At 42.0% G+C, this 16,080-nt stretch overlaps 1 protein-coding gene across 1 annotated transcript in view; it reads right to left on the bottom strand.

Moving 5' to 3' along the window:
- LOC138743248 (PDZ and LIM domain protein 4-like) overlaps window positions 1-16,080 on the bottom strand; it is an 87,399-nt gene that overhangs the window by 14,845 nt on the left and 56,474 nt on the right. The window contains exon 3 of the mRNA XM_069898222.1: window positions 11,809-11,893. Coding sequence (XP_069754323.1) covers window positions 11,809-11,893 — 85 coding nt within the window. The remainder of the gene's footprint in view (window positions 1-11,808; window positions 11,894-16,080) is intronic.

The raw sequence follows: 16,080 nt of genomic DNA, 5'->3' as shown, positions 1-16,080 counted from the left end.
TCCTGGCTTTGCCAATCTCAAATGATTTCCCAACCACCCAAGTGCATAAATATTAGCCCTAAGAATCATACATTTGTACTGAAAAATAACCCTTAATTCAGTATTCTCCAGAAACGAGGAATCAAATAGTCAGGATCTCATCAAACCCTTTAAGAATTTTATACAAATCCAAATGTTGGCTTTCTCACTGCAATTGCAATTTAAACCAGGTAATTATTTTAATACAATAGATAAACCCTGGGCCATAGCTTTTTATTGCTCAGCACTTCAATCTTGCAGTAGATTCACACAATGAGCATCAGGGAGACATTTTTACAACAAATTTTGAGATTATAATCAGTACAGTACTGATTATAAAGAGAAAGGAGACACTGATACTATTCCACTCCCCACACCCAGATGTTACATGGTGGTTCTGCATTGATATTCTTTAGCCATCAAAGTGAACTGAATAAACTTTATTAAGTGGGAAAAAAAATACCAGTGGAATTCTGTGATTTTGACTATTTTAGAAACAGCAACATTATCCCAAATAAAATGCTGCAACCAATCCAATCATAACTCTATAAACTAAGTTAATAAAAAAATACTTTTGTAGACCTGCAGGGATGCCAACTAAGGAAATACTTCAAACTTTCCTGAAAATTACCTAATTTCCAGCAGAATTAGCCAATAACATCCATCAATTCAGACATATTAAAATACTCCCATTTCAAGAAAGGGTGGCATTGATTCAATGTATTTATTTTTTTAAAAACAGGAGTGATGCATTAATGAATGCCAAATCACTGATACCACGCTGTATTTGATTAAATAAGATGTCAAACAAAGTGTTAACAGTAATTTGGTTCACTGAATAAATTTATATAATGCCTTTATGCATGACTCTCTAAAACTCTTTTCTAGCAAAAATACCATCATTGCAGAAATTGGGCCTGAAACAGTTTTCTTGGTAAGGCAAAGGACAGTTACTTATCCACAAAATTGTGCAATATTTCCATGATTCACCTGGTGGAAAATTGCAGATATACAGCATTAAGATTATGACTTTTACCAGTTTATCTTATCCACAAGATGAAGGAGCAGAATTAGGCCCAGCTAATCTGCTCTGCCAGTTAAATTATGGCTGATATTTTTTTTCTTCTCAACCCCATTCTCCTCACAATCTTTGACACCCTTACTAATTAAAACTCATCAACCTCCATTTTAAATCTACCCAAATGTCTTGGCCTTGCATAGCTGTCTATGGCAACAAATTCCAGATTCCTCTGGCTGATGCAGTTTCTCATCTCTGTGCTAAAGCCTGCTTTTCCTGATGCATAACGTTATAGTCGTGACTGCTGGAAGGTCAATTTACATGATCGTCCATCGCACACTGGATGATGCTTTCCACCAGGCTGAGCCCTGAATGCGTTTATCTCCCTCTTTTTTCATAAGATCTTTAGCCTAATGCACTGAAGTTCACACAAACGAACATGTACAAAACATGAAAATCTACTCCAGGGCATCAAATATTTGAAAGTTTGTTACTGATCAACTTATTTCACAGATATTCATTTTGAACATTCCGTGGTTGAAGTTTGAATTTGATTGAGTGAACTAACCATGGCTATAAACTTTAGACAGGTTTTGGAGGGAATTTAATTTAGCTTTAATTCTGCACTTTCAAAAGATGGGAAACTGTGTGAGGCATTAAGAGAGGATTCCATCATTTATTTTCCATCTCCTTTCCACAAGTACACAATCTGCCTTTGACATCCAGATGCAACCTAGCAGCAAGATGGGATGAAGTTGTGAGGATGAGGTGAGGTGTTGTAATAAGACTTCTATGCTATATTTTGCCCAAAGTGGTACTGCCTCAACTGTGCCTTTAAAATGGTGGCAGGGAGATATTAGGAAAGGGGACTGTGGAGAGAAAGCAATTTGTGCACGATCCAAATCAGAGCAATACCTCCCACAAACCCTCCTTTTGGTGAAATTTTTTTTTAAAGCTGCTCCATTTAAAGCTGTGGATAGGCAAAAAAAGTTTAAAATATTTGTCTGTTGTTTTACTGCTATATATATATATATATATATATATATATATATATCAGACTCGCCAAGGCAAATACCGCCTTTGGAAGACTACACAAAAGAGTCTGGAAAAACAACCAACTGAAAAACCTCACAAAGATAAGCGTATACAGAGCCGTTGTCATACCCACACTCCTGTTCGGCTCCGAATCATGGGTCCTCTACCGGCACCACCTACGGCTCCTAGAACGCTTCCACCAGCGTTGTCTCCGCTCCATCCTCAACATCCATTGGAGCGCTTACATCCCTAACGTCGAAGTACTCGAGATGGCAGAGGTCGACAGCATCGAGTCCACGCTGCTGAAGATCCAGCTGCGCTGGATGGGTCACGTCTCCAGAATGGAGGACCATCGCCTTCCCAAGATCGTATTATATGGCGAGCTCTCCACTGGCCACCGTGACAGAGGTGCACCAAAGAAAAGGTACAAGGACTGCCTAAAGAAATCTCTTGGTGCCTGCCACATTGACCACCGCCAGTGGGCTGATAACGCCTCAAACCGTGCATCTTGGCGCCTCACAGTTTGGCGGGCAGCAGCCTCCTTTGAAGAAGACCGCAGAGCCCACCTCACTGACAAAAGGCAAAGGAGGAAAAACCCAACACCCAACCCCAACCAACCAATTTTCCCTTGCAACCGCTGCAATCGTGTCTGCCTGTCCCGCATCGGACTGGTCAGCCACAAACGAGCCTGCAGCTGACGTGGACTTTTTACCCCCTCCATAAATCTTCGTCCGCGAAGCCAAGCCAAAGATATGTATAATATATGTATAACATATATATATATATATATATATATATATATATATATATATATAAATATAAAATAAATAGGTCATTGGTGCTCAGTAGGCAAGTTCTAACTGCTGGTTCCTGCCTGCCTGAGTGCACTTGGAAAAATACATTTGTCAACCATTCTCATGTTTAAGCTTGTTTTGTATCCAAGTGAGTATTTATGAAAATCTTCTGCAAGCAGATTACATCAAATTTTCTGGCTGTCTTCACTGCTGAAGAATTGTTTATTATTTTGTTAAGTACTTCCTACATATAATTTGTCATTGAGCTTTATAAAGATTTCACTTGTCAAGGCCCCAGAATTTGGATTTTCAAATCATTCTGAGGGCATAGAGACTACTTCTTTAGCCAAGAGCAGAGTGTAATAGCTGATAAGTAAACCAACATATACATTTTATTCATGAGTTCGTTGTTCACAATAAAAGCATCAGAGCTTATACTTCAAAAATATACAGAGAAAATGCAGGACAAATAAAGCAGCAAACATTCCAATTAGATTACTTAAAAGATCAAGATTGAAATAAAATTCACAGCACTAAAGTCCTTTCAATGACACTAAGGTTTCAGTTCCGTGTAAAAGTGGAATACTTTTTACAGATGTCATATTGTCCATCAGTTGCATGAGCAGAAATCTTCAAGGTAACTCTCATACAGGAAGTATATTTGATTTTGATGTTCAAAGTTTTGTTTAAAGTGACTACTTCTGTTTGAAATATAAAAATATATCCAAGCCCTATCCGTCACAAATGTACATGCAATATTACGTAGCATGCTCCATAAATCAATGATACACAAAAAAAACCTCAAAACATAAATCAGAGACTATTGAAAAGTGTGATAATCTTCAAAGCCAGATAAATGCATCATGTACTGAAACTGAAGTGCAGATGTATCCAAGAACCAAACTGAACCAAATTTAAGTACTGGCTCTGAGGTGGGAGGGTGGAATAGCTGTTGGGAAGCTGTGGTCAGAAATCTAACCATTGCGATGGCCTCGTCTGAAACAGACTGTGGAGCTGTTGATATTGTGACCAAAAAAAACATATTCACATCTCACAAGTGAATTTGGAGACAGGCAGAGGCAGAAGTGATACAATTATCTCTGACAGGTTGGAAACAAATTTTACTACATCTTTTATTTAAGAATACAAAAATATTCTGTGGAATTTGCTCTCTTGCCTGGAAACAATTTGGTCCTAAACATTACACACTGTTGAAGCAGTGTCAAAGATCATAAAGCCATGTAAAAAGGAAATTGCCAGGTATTGGATGAAATATTAGAGATGGAGTCATGGATGGAGCCATTGTAGAATATCCAAAGTGTTGAAATATGCATGGATACAAATTAGGAGATATATTCATACCCTAGGATACATCTGCACAGGCAGAGAAAATGGAGGATTGCTGGGCAGAGTAGGAAGAAGCAGGTAGTGCAGATCTCGAGAACAATCCTCTCAAACTGACATCCTGTTTAGATACTGCTGGGGCAGTGACTTCACATTAGATTGCAGCAGAAACAAAGTCTGTGTAACGTGAAGCTCAGCTGAATTGGTGAGAAAGAAATAGTGGAACTGTTATATTGAAGGAAGTGGTTCACATTGCGAGGGGAACGGGGTCAGTGTTTCTGTGACTCCAGAGTGGTCCCTCTGAAGCTTCTGCTAATGCTTTCAAGAAATGGTTGCAGGACATTCTGGAGGCAGAAAATGAACAGTCAACCCTAACCCACTCCTTGTTCGCCCTACACGATCTGTTAGGCTATGTTCTGCCGAGGCCAGCATTAGCCCCTCACTTTCATGTTCGCACCCCGTATTTCCTTTCAAGTCCGCTCGAACTTGCTCAATCTGTACAAGCAAACGCAAAGAGGACAAGATTTTGAAAGATGAAAATAGGGAGAAAAGAGATACATTAAAAAAACCAGACTTGAAAATGGTAAAGTCAGGATTTGAATCAGGTAAGACCAGGAATGCTCGGATTTGATTGCTTGTTTGTGGAACACTGAGGTAGATATAAAAGCAAGATTCCATCTCAGCAGGAGCCAATCATATGGCACCAACGAGATAAGCAGCAATCCTCAGGCATTTGGGATACACACTCTTACTTTTCTCTGCCACATACTTCCTAGTACGTTTTGCCCTCCTTCACTCTACTTGGTCTGTCTGTTTACCCTTCATCCTGCCTGGCCTTACCAACCTGTCACTATACATCTGGCAGTCCATTTCCCATTGCTTAACCCTCACTACAGCTCATTGCTGTGGTGCATTTGTTGGTTAGTGGCCCCCTTTCACGGTTCTCAGCTCACCCCACGCGGCCCGAGGAGACCATCATCCTTGCATTACCTGCGTCAGCACCACCCCGCTGTGTTGCTTTGTTCCCTCGATGCAGTTTGTTGGGTTATTGCCCTTTCATGCCCGCGTCAGTCCCCCCCCGTCGTATTCCTTTCAGGTCCATGCCAAGTTTGCCAGGACCAATTGGAATCACCGTGCTGCTTTTTGCATCTCTGCCGCCCGTCATCACTGAGCCCAACTCGCTTTGCTCTTGCGTCAACGTGCCCTCTCAGTGCTTCCCTCCCCCGAAGCACTGTCTCGCAGCCCACATCCCATCAACACGCTCTCCCTGCATGGAATCACGACTCTGCTTTTCTTGGTTAATTGTCCTTTCCCTTTTGTTCGTCTGTTCTTTATTCACCTCAGTCTATTCGGCCTTCACTATGAGCTCCCACCAACTACCTCCATTTCCAGTCCATTTAAATGCCACCCTCACATCTCCCATTCACCCAGTCTCCCAGAATCAGTCTGAATCATTGTAAAACCTCTAGTTTCTGTGTCACTCGCTACCGCGTTCATGGCTTACATCATCAATCCCACTCCTTGTTCACACTGCACGATCTGTTAGGCCATGTTCTGCCGAGGCCAGCATTAGCCCCTCACTTTCATGTTTGCACCCCGTATTTCCTTTCAGGTCCGCTCGAACTTGCTCAATCTGGCAGGACCCAATCGGAATCATCATGCTGACTTTATTCTCAGCTGCCCGCGCAAGATGTCTTGCTCTCGCTTTGCTCCGTCAGTCGGTTCGGGTTCGCCCTCCCTCGTTGAGTTATCTTGCATTTCCATACATTTGGTGCCCTACTTTCCTTCCCCCCCAGGTCTCCATGTATCTAGTAACCATTGTACATTTCTTGGCTTAGTCTCTCCTTTACTCTGGCCATCCCTGCTCCCGCTTCTGCCCACTCCATCCTGTGAAGCCTCATGTTCCATCTGCCTTTCACGCCGTATTCCTTTCAGGTCCACTGCAGCTTCACCCTGTTGGGTCTGCATCCAATTTGCCAGAACCAACCAAAATAATCTCTATCCTGGATACAATTTGGTCCCAAATATTACACACTGTTGAAGCAGCGCCAAAGATCACAAAGCCATTTCAAATGGAAAAGCAAGGAATTGCATGAAATATTAGAGTTGTGCCTGGAGTCATCGTAGAATATCCAAGATGTTGGATACAAATTGAGGTTGGTACCTCAGACCAAGTTTGCACAGACAGAGAGAACAGGTGATTACTTGACAGAGAAGCAAGTGGTAGGATGCCGCTGGGGCAAATGGTTTCACATTGGATTGCAGCAGAAACATGCTGTGTCACATGTAGCTCAGCTGAATGGTGAGATAGAAATAATGGAACAGTTATATTGTATGGGGAACAGGTCAGTGATTCTGTGAATACAAAGGTGTCTCCAGAGTGGTATCCCTGATGCATAGGTCAAGGATCTCAGGGAGTGGTTGCAGGACACTCTGGAAAGCAGAAAACTACAGTCAATTGTTATGAATCCCCTGGCAGCAATAGAAAATTATTACTTCAACAAAAGTTGCTTTTAATTATCTTTAAACATGAAAACAGGATCAATTGTTAACTTATTACTATCAACTTAACCCCCTTCTAAGTCTGTGCATGTTATGTAATGTGTGTGTAAGTTCAGAAAAGTTATTTGATTCACAGTCCAATCTCACTCCAACTTCACTGATTGCAGGCAATTCTTATACTGTGCACAAAATTTAACATTTATGAATTTCACCAGGCTTTGGTACTTGAAGAGTAAATGGTTGCCACTCAGGAAGGTTCTCGTCAGTTTTCAGAGAGAGATTTGTTGCTTGTTGGACACCCACAACTGATTCCTTTAGATCAGCCACTTCAGTCTCTTGCTGAAGAAACTTGCCTCATCAGGGTTTTCCAGATGATAACCTCTTTCTCTCAGGTCATCACAGAGTTCCTTATTGTTTCCCATATTTAAAGTGAAACATTATGCAGCTAGTCCTCTCCTCTTGTATGGACCACAAGGGCTTTGACAGGCTGAACTAAGAACTCACAACCCATCTTCAAAATGGGGTTTTTTCCACAAGCTTGCCAGCTTGTCCTGTTCCAGTCCCAGCTACTGCTGCTGAACTATCGAACTGGATTCTTTCTCTTGCTCTCTCAGAAAACCACATGACCCTCTTAGAACCACCAACTGCAGTCAGACTTCAAAATTCATTCATCTGTTGCTTTCCAAAGCAATAATCCATTACTCCACAGCATGTCCAATTAACACCTACTTATGAAATCCATATAGGCATTCTTCAAAGTTTTTTTTCCCCCAAAGGCACCCAGAACCTGGACTGTCTGGCTTGAGCAGAGCACTGGTATTTTAAAATGAGATCTGTTTTGAAATGTTTGTATGCATACTATACTATAAAAAAAACAATCTGTCACATAATGAACAGTTAATTCTGTACACAAGCAAAGAGGATAAGATTGTGACTGATGAATAAAGGGAGTGAAGAGATAAATTAAAGAGCAAGACCTCAAAAAGATAATCTCAGGTATTGACTCAGGCAAAACCAGAAATGAATATCCTGGTGGGATTTGATTGCTTATTTACGCAATAAGGAGGTGGATAGAGAAGCAAAATTAGGTGGAAATTCCATCTCAATGGGTGCCAATTACATAGCACTTGTGAAGATGAGTACCCATCCTCATACATTGAGGATACACACTCTTAATTCTCTCTACCACGCGCTACCTTCAATGGGGTTTGCCCTCGCCTTCACTTTACCTGCTCCATATATTCACTCTACATCCTTCCTGGGCTCTTCAACTTGCCACTATATATTCCCATCAGTCAGTGCATTTGTTGGTTAATGGCCCTCTTACATGGTCCATTCTTGTACTAGGTTTGCCCCATACAGGCTGATGAGACCATCACCCTTTCATGTTCATGTCAGCCAGTCTCACCCCACTGTATTCCTTTTAGGCCTGCTCGAATTTCATGCTGCCGAGTCCGCGCCCAGTTCACCAGGACCAATCGGAAAGATTGCGCTGCCTCTCGTTTCTCTGCCGCCTGTCACAACAGAGCCCAACACGTTTTGCTCTCGCGTCGCTTTGCCCTGTCGGTGCTTCACTCTCTTTAGTGCACTGTCTTGTCACCTTGCACCGGCACACGACCACTTCTCATCAACCCGCTCTCCCTGCGAATCACTATGGCGCTTTCCATCGTCAAATATCCTTCCCCATTGTTCACTTGTTCCTGATTAATTTCAGGGTCCATTCAGCCATCACCTTCAGCTCCCCACCAGCCACCCCCCTCTCTGGTCCGTTTAAGCTCCACTCTCACATTGGCTCTTGTTACACCCAGTCTGCCAGAATCCAGAACCAGATTGAATCATTGTATTGCCTCTAACTTCTGTGTCACTCGCTACCGCGTTCGTTAGATGGATAGTTGCTCCTTGACATGGTCTATCCCCAATCTTGCTCTACCCTGTTCTCCCGAGCTGCAATCAGCCTTCCACTTTCATGACCTCTTCAATTTGTACCCGACATTCCTTTCAGGTCCCAATTTCCCAAAACTAATCAGAATTATCGTGTGGCCTTTTGCTTCGCTCTGTCCTGTTCATGCTTCACCTTCCCTGGTGCGCCGTCTCATCATCTTGCACCCGATACACATCTCGCGGCGCTCTCTGCAGCGGATTACTTCTGCGCATTCAAGTGCATCATCGCCTGATTGTACAAGTATGACCCAACTTGCATCGGTGCTTGATGCAAAACTTAGACAAATAACCAGACAAAACACACAAATACATATGTAAGTAAATATTGTTTTGTACATATGAGACTCTCAGAAGGTTAGTGAGCTGTTTCTTTGCAAAGAGATAAATTTAAAGACACGAAAAAGGGTAATTTCCGGTTTTGACTCAGGCAAATGGATATCCTGGTGGGATTTGATTGCTTGATATTGCCATACGTAGATGGGCAGAGGTACAAGATTGGGAGGAAATTCCATCTCAGCATGAGCCAATAACTTACCTTCACTGAGAGGAGTACCCATCCTCATACAATGAGGATACACACATTTCTCTGCCACACACTCCCTTCAACGGGGTTTGCCCTCACTTCGCTCTACCTGCTCCATCTGTTCACCCTTCATCCTACCTGGCCACACCAACTTGCTACTATACATCTAATGTTCCATTTTCCATCACAGAGCCCTCCCAAATCCCTGATATGCTTTCGTCAGATCATGGCCCTTTTACGTTATCCATTGCCGTCCTTCCATTCCACATCAGTTCCACCCTGCTGAACTGCTTTGTTCTCCCGATGCAGTTCATTGGATTATCACCCTTTCACGTTCCTCCTCAGCCCCACCCGCGCGGTATTCCTTTCAGGTCTGCTCAAGCTTCTCCCTGCTGAGTCCGCATCCAGTTGCCAGGACCAATCAGAATCACCGCACTGCGTCTTGTTTCTCTGCCGCCCGGCGCATCACGCTTTGCTCTCACGTTGCTGTGATCTGTCGGTGCTTCCCTCTCCCTGGTGCACTTACTCGTCACTTTGCACCGCAATACATCTTCTTGCAGCCCGCTCTCCCTGGCCGCCCCCATTGTTCACCTGTTCCAGATTCATGTCATGGTCCATTTGGCCATCACTTTCAGCACTGCTAGAGACAATCTGAACCATTGCATTGCCTCTAGCTTCTGTCGCTCACTACTGCGTTCGTTAGTCGTTCCCACCCCACCTATCCCCGTTCCTGGTTCACCCTACACAGTCGGTTAGGCCATGTTCTCACTCTCTCTCTCTCTCTCTCTTCAGAGTCAGACTCTCACTTTCACGTCCGCTTCAATTTGTAGCGCGTATTCCTTTCAGATCCGCTCGAGGTTCACCCTACAGGCTCCGCGCCCAATTTGGCAAAATCAATCCAAATCAAGGTGCTGCCTTTAGTTCTCTGCTGTCCGCTACCTCCGGGGGTGAGGTGTCTTGCTCTTACTTCGCTCCACAAGGTTTGTCCCTCCCTGGTTCCATCAGCTTACATCTCCCCCCATTTGGCAGCCCACTCTCCCCCCACCCACCAATCTCCAAGTTTCTAATGACCGTTGCGCATTTGTTGGTTATTCTCCCCTTAACTCTGTCCATTCTTGCTCCCGCATCAGCCTCTGATGCCCCAGCCCCATCTGCCTTTCATCGCCGTATTCCTTTCAGGTTCGCTTGAACCACCCTGTTGGGTCAACATCCAATTTGCTAGAACCAATCAGAATCAATGTGCCACCTTTCTCTTCTCTGCGCTGTCAGTCCACTCCTGCCTCATTTCCTTGTGCGCCGTTTCACCTTGCACCGATACACATTCTGATGTCCACTTCGCATCAACTAGCACTTTCTGCAGCTAAGTACTTTTGCACAATCTTTGGTTTGTTACACCTTTGTTCTGCTTAATCTCTGCAACTGGTTCACCCGAAATGGTCCTTTAGACCTTTTTCTCAATCAATGCAATCCTGCCATCAAATTCCTACTGGCAAGGCCAACATCTGTTACCAACTAAGACAATCGCTTCAGACTTTCCTCCTAACCCCCCAAAAACAGGTAACAATTTGTTTCCTGGAGGAGAACTTTCTTCAGCATCTTCAAGGTTTGCTTTGTTTCCCCCCCCCTCCCCGCCAAAATTAATGAACAGCACCAAGATGAAAGACCCATTTTTTTGCCCATTGCTCTCTAGAAGAGATACTTTATGTTGTACATTTTCACCTTGTCCTGTCACGTGATACATACATTTTTCCTGCCCCACCATGGGTTGCAGACAAAAGTTAATTGGCAAAAATATCCATTATAATGGATGATTACAGTTGTTGAGTGCTTCATGGCATAATCAGATATTCCTGAAAGCCTCTCATCACCCACAAATCTGTTCATATTTCAACATTCAAGGGATTTCTCATGTTGATTTGCATGCAGGAATGTTGACAAATTGCTAAAACTGAACAAAAATGATGCAGAACTGATTACTTACACAGACCGTGCAGGTCTGTCAACCTTCAACCACACTTTTAGCATCACAGTCTGGAGGAGGACCATGACCAGGTTAATAACCTTTAATTGGCCAGCAAGCCAACCATAGAAAAGAATATCTACTAAATATAGAAATAATTTATATAAAAAAAAATCATTCTCTCTCTCCCCCCCACAGATGCTACCTGACCAATTTTATTTTGGTTTTCAATAGCTGATTTCAATTGAGCTCCTTTGCATAGTGGACTCTACATTAAATGGGCAGACTGCGCAGATTGGTGCATTGAAATGGAATCACCACGTGCTTTCTGCCCTGCCCCACCCCTTCCCCCAAGTCAACAGAAATTGATTTTAAGTTTTAATAATAAATTGGTTAGATACATGGATGGGAGAGGTCTGGAGGGTTATAGAAAGGATGCAGGCCGCTGGGACTAAAGGAATGATGTTTTGGCACAGACTTAAAGGGCTGAATGGCCTGTTTCCTGAGCTGCTTTTTTTTTTATAAACGGTTCAATTTATACTTGCAAATTGGCAGTACAACAGAATACCCAAGTTACATCAGAATGAGACAATATTCAGACTTTAAGAATACTGGCATTAAATCGTATCTTCAGAAAGACTACTTTTGAAAATGCATTATGTGCAATACCTACCTGTGGCTGCACCTGAAAATTGCCTTTGAAAGATTGAGTGTTTCCATCTTCAAATCCATTTGGAGACCAGGGTTTGTTTTCATTCCTGAAAAAAAAAACCCAGTATTAATCTTGAACAATACTCTCATTAAGAATGTTGGTGCAAATGAAATCAACCAATATTTAGACAGCAGGATTATCCACAAAGTGGAATCATTGATGCAGTAAGATCTACAATTTCAGAGAACAGAATTAAAATTAGTGCACACCTTTCACATCTAGTCACAGTTTTAAGTGAAATAGCCCTTGCTGTTAATTAGAGCATCGCTTTCAGAGAAAGGGATGAATGAGTAAGAAAACATTAAATTGAGAAGGAAAGTCTGAATCATCAGGCAGACTTTAGTATTAAATTGATATTTAGGCCATACTTTTCCTAAATCACAACTTGGTATAAAACTGGTCTACCTAAGACTACAAGAAATTTTAGAGGATGGTAAGAGCTTAATGTAAAACCAATGTCCCCTCCATTCACTCTGTCTATGCCTCCTGCTGTCTTGGGAAAGCCTCTAACATATTAAACAACTCATCACACCCCAGATATGTTCTTGCTATCTTGTTTGGTAGAAAATGTACATACTTGAGAAATCTCCAGCTTTAAGAACAGTTGGTTTTCTGTTGTTATCAGACTGGTAAAATGTGCTCTTGCATGCTTTTTAAACTACATCTCTCAATAACCCAGATAAATGTACACTGCTCCCGACACCACCTTTTGCATGACTTAACTGGATAACACACAAGATTTTTACTGTATTTTTGTATTAATGATAAAACAATTTACTTGCTTTGCAGGAGTCATATCCAGATGCACCCTCTACATAACCAACAGCATTATAAAAGTTAATGTTCAATAGTTCCTTCCTACAATCTTCATTTCCAATCAATTTTGCTCCAATCTCTAAAAAGGCACTTTTTAAAATTTAGACACACAGCACGGCCCTTCCAACCATGCAGCCCAAATATACCAATTAACCAACAACCCCCATATGTTTTGAAGGGTGGACAGAAATCAGAAGAAACCCACACAGGCATTGGAAGAATGTATAAATTCTATACACACAGTGCAGGATTCAAACCTGGGTCACTGACCCGGTAATAGTATTCTGCTAACTTCTAAGCTAATCGTGCCACCCAAAAACTGTATTGGATGCTATGTACACAATGCAGCTACCCAATCATCTGGGTCAATTCAAAAGTATTTCAAATCCACCAGTTTCTGGATGATCGACCATTAAGAACGAGAAGCTTGGTGCCACACATCAACCGCCACCCCCACCCCCCACCACTGACTAGAGACAAATGGGGGAGGGGGGAGAACAGAGTGCAGCAGAAATACAAAAATAAAACACTAATTTGCTGACCATTGTAGAATAGAGAAATAAATAGAATTCACAAGTAAGTTCAGGCAAAATATTATTGAATTTCACTTTTATAGATATTAATATCCTTTTCAGATTTCCTTTAATTTTAGGCCAGAACCTAAGTGGAGCTGCTTGTGTTTGCCAAACACCAAATAAATAATGAAATGTGTGGATATTGTAAAATAGTGAGGGATCACACTAGCCCTTTTGAATGAAAAGATTAGATTGCACCACCAGTTTTCATTTTGTTTAAAACGGTGATTCTCAACCTTTTTCTTTCCACGCACGTACACTTTAAGTACTCCCTATGCCATAGGTGCTCTGTGATGAGTAAGGGATGGCTTAAGGTGGTATGTGCATGGAAAGAAAAAGTTAGAAAACCACTGTTCTAATCGTACCTAATTGACTCTTATGTGCATGGTTTCATAACTCCAAAGGAAATGGGCCAAGGCAATTTTTCTCAAGCAAAATATTTCAGTAACAATTGGGTCTTGAGCAGTGGTTCTCAACTTTCTCTTTCCACTTACATACCACCTTAAGCAATCCCTTACTCATCACAGAACACTTATGGCATAGGGATTACTTATAGTGGTATGTGAGTGGAAAGAAAAAAAGGTGAGGAATATTGTTGATTGCATAAACACTGGAGTACCTTTTGTGTTATACACTTATGGACTGGAAAAAAAAAATCCAAGCAGTTCTAAAGAAACAATATATCCAGAAATTTTAATATTATTTTAATTGCAAGATCACATCACATTTTCTGTTGATTAAACAGAAAAACTGGGATCAGAGGTCAATCCACAGGACCACAAGAGTGGCAGAGAAGATCACTGGGGTCTCCTTCCACCTCTTCCCCACTTGACGTGATCTACCAGGATTGTTGTCTGAAGAGGGCTGTTATCTGTGGATTGCAAAGGATTACATTACCTCCCAGTCGGGAACCTAGTCAGAAGTCGTATCACCTGCCAATCAAGATTGGACTTGGGCCACCCATTATGCACACCTTACTATTGGCTCATTTGTATGATGCAGGCATCATTAGTGGCCAGACATAGAGCTCAGAACACAAACTCCAACACTCTGCCTCTTGGCCCAAGCTATGAACATCGCTCCACTCCAGGTCCCTACTGTGGATGTCACTGGAGGAGTAGTTGGATATGGTGTGCACTACGCGGAGTTAAGCCATAGTACTGCAATAGATTAGTGCTTTCAGGAAGTCACACCCCCATTGGTACAGGGAATCAGGAGGGTGTTTGAAAGTTCCTGTCTGTGAATGTTTACATGTGCAGGAGTATGTGGTCGGGTAAGCAGCTACTGTTATCAAGTTCCTTTGCACTCAATGTGCCTGCTTACACTGTTATAGTTTTGTACTGTGTAGATACCCACCAGTATGTGTCAAATCATGATCTGATGTGAGTGCCATTACAGCTATTAATTAGTGAGAGTGATGAAGTATAGTCTAACATCTTCTCCTGTTTAATTTCCTTGTGTACAATAAAGGAACCTTTGACATCCAGACTTATCTCTATGTGAACCCACTGAATCTAATATCTTTTCCAACACAAGGGGACACAAAATCATTGAGGACCCCCCCCCCAACTTAACTCTGCACATAGCAACTTTCAGCTGCTCTCATCAGCAAAGAGATACAGGAGTATCAGAGCCAGCACCACCAGACTGAGGAGCAGCTTCTTCTCACAGGCAGTGAGAATGCTGAACAGCTAACTGAACTGCCCACACTAACCATCTGAGATACTCATATTTACCAAACATTATTTATTTGTATATACGAATACTTGTCCTGCATATATATTGCTTGTGTGTATGTTTGTGGTGGCTATTTGCAGGCCTGCATAATTTGCACTGAGGACCAGAGAATGCCATTTCATTGGGTTATATTAACATCAAATTTCTTCAGCAAAATTGCACTTTTCCCACCTTGAGAAGACTGGCAAAGCCAAATTTTTGGTCAACACACCAGCTACTGACCTGCAGGGAGTTCCTTTGTGTCCAATTTCATTTATGCTGAAAATATTTCCAAAATCAAAACGAATACATCACTGAAACCAAATTTAGCAAATACTGCACAAAAATTCAAATATTTCTTCAACTTTTAGACTACTGGTGTAGAAAAAAAATACCACACTCAAGTGGCCTCAAATGTAATGCCCCTTTTACACTTGCTTCTGATTAAATCGGTCATTCAGTGTCCCAGGATATGAACAGTGTTTTTTCTGTTCACACTTGACCACTCTTAACTGGACAAGGCACACATTTACACTTGAAAGAGCCATCTCTGGGATTAGGACGGTTCTATATTCTACTGGTGACGTCATGATGCATTGAGCAAAGTAGACTTGCCCTAAGTCTTGATCAATGTATTATGATCTTAAATTAATCATGCCTAATTATAACATAATTAAGCTTTATGTACAGCACAGTATGAGCCTTTCAGCCCCTGTTTTAGATGTGATAGATCAGGGGGTAAAAAAGGGGGAGGAGTTGCTCTGCTTGTTAAGGAGGACATTATTGCCGTGAGGTGTCAAGATGGTCTGGAGGGATCGTCCAGTGAGGCTGTTTGGGTGGAATTGAGGGGTGAAGGAGATATGAGGGTGCTAATAGGGGTGTATTACAGACCACCAAATGGGACAAGAAAACTAGAGGAACAAATGTGTAGAGAGATAACATATATGTGTGAGAATCATAAGGTAGTGATCATGGGAGATTTTAACATCCCTCACATTGATTGGGATACCCATGCAGTTAGAGGGCTGGATGGGCTAGAGTTCGTTAAATGTGTTCAAGATTGTTTTCTGAATCAATTAGTAAAAGAACCGACTCGGGACAGTGTAATACTGGATCTCCTGTTAGG

The sequence above is a fragment of the Narcine bancroftii genome, chromosome 9 (genome assembly GCF_036971445.1).
Source record: "Narcine bancroftii isolate sNarBan1 chromosome 9, sNarBan1.hap1, whole genome shotgun sequence".
NCBI classification, from domain to species: domain Eukaryota; kingdom Metazoa; phylum Chordata; class Chondrichthyes; order Torpediniformes; family Narcinidae; genus Narcine; species Narcine bancroftii.
This window is presented reverse-complemented; position numbering and strand designations above follow the sequence as displayed.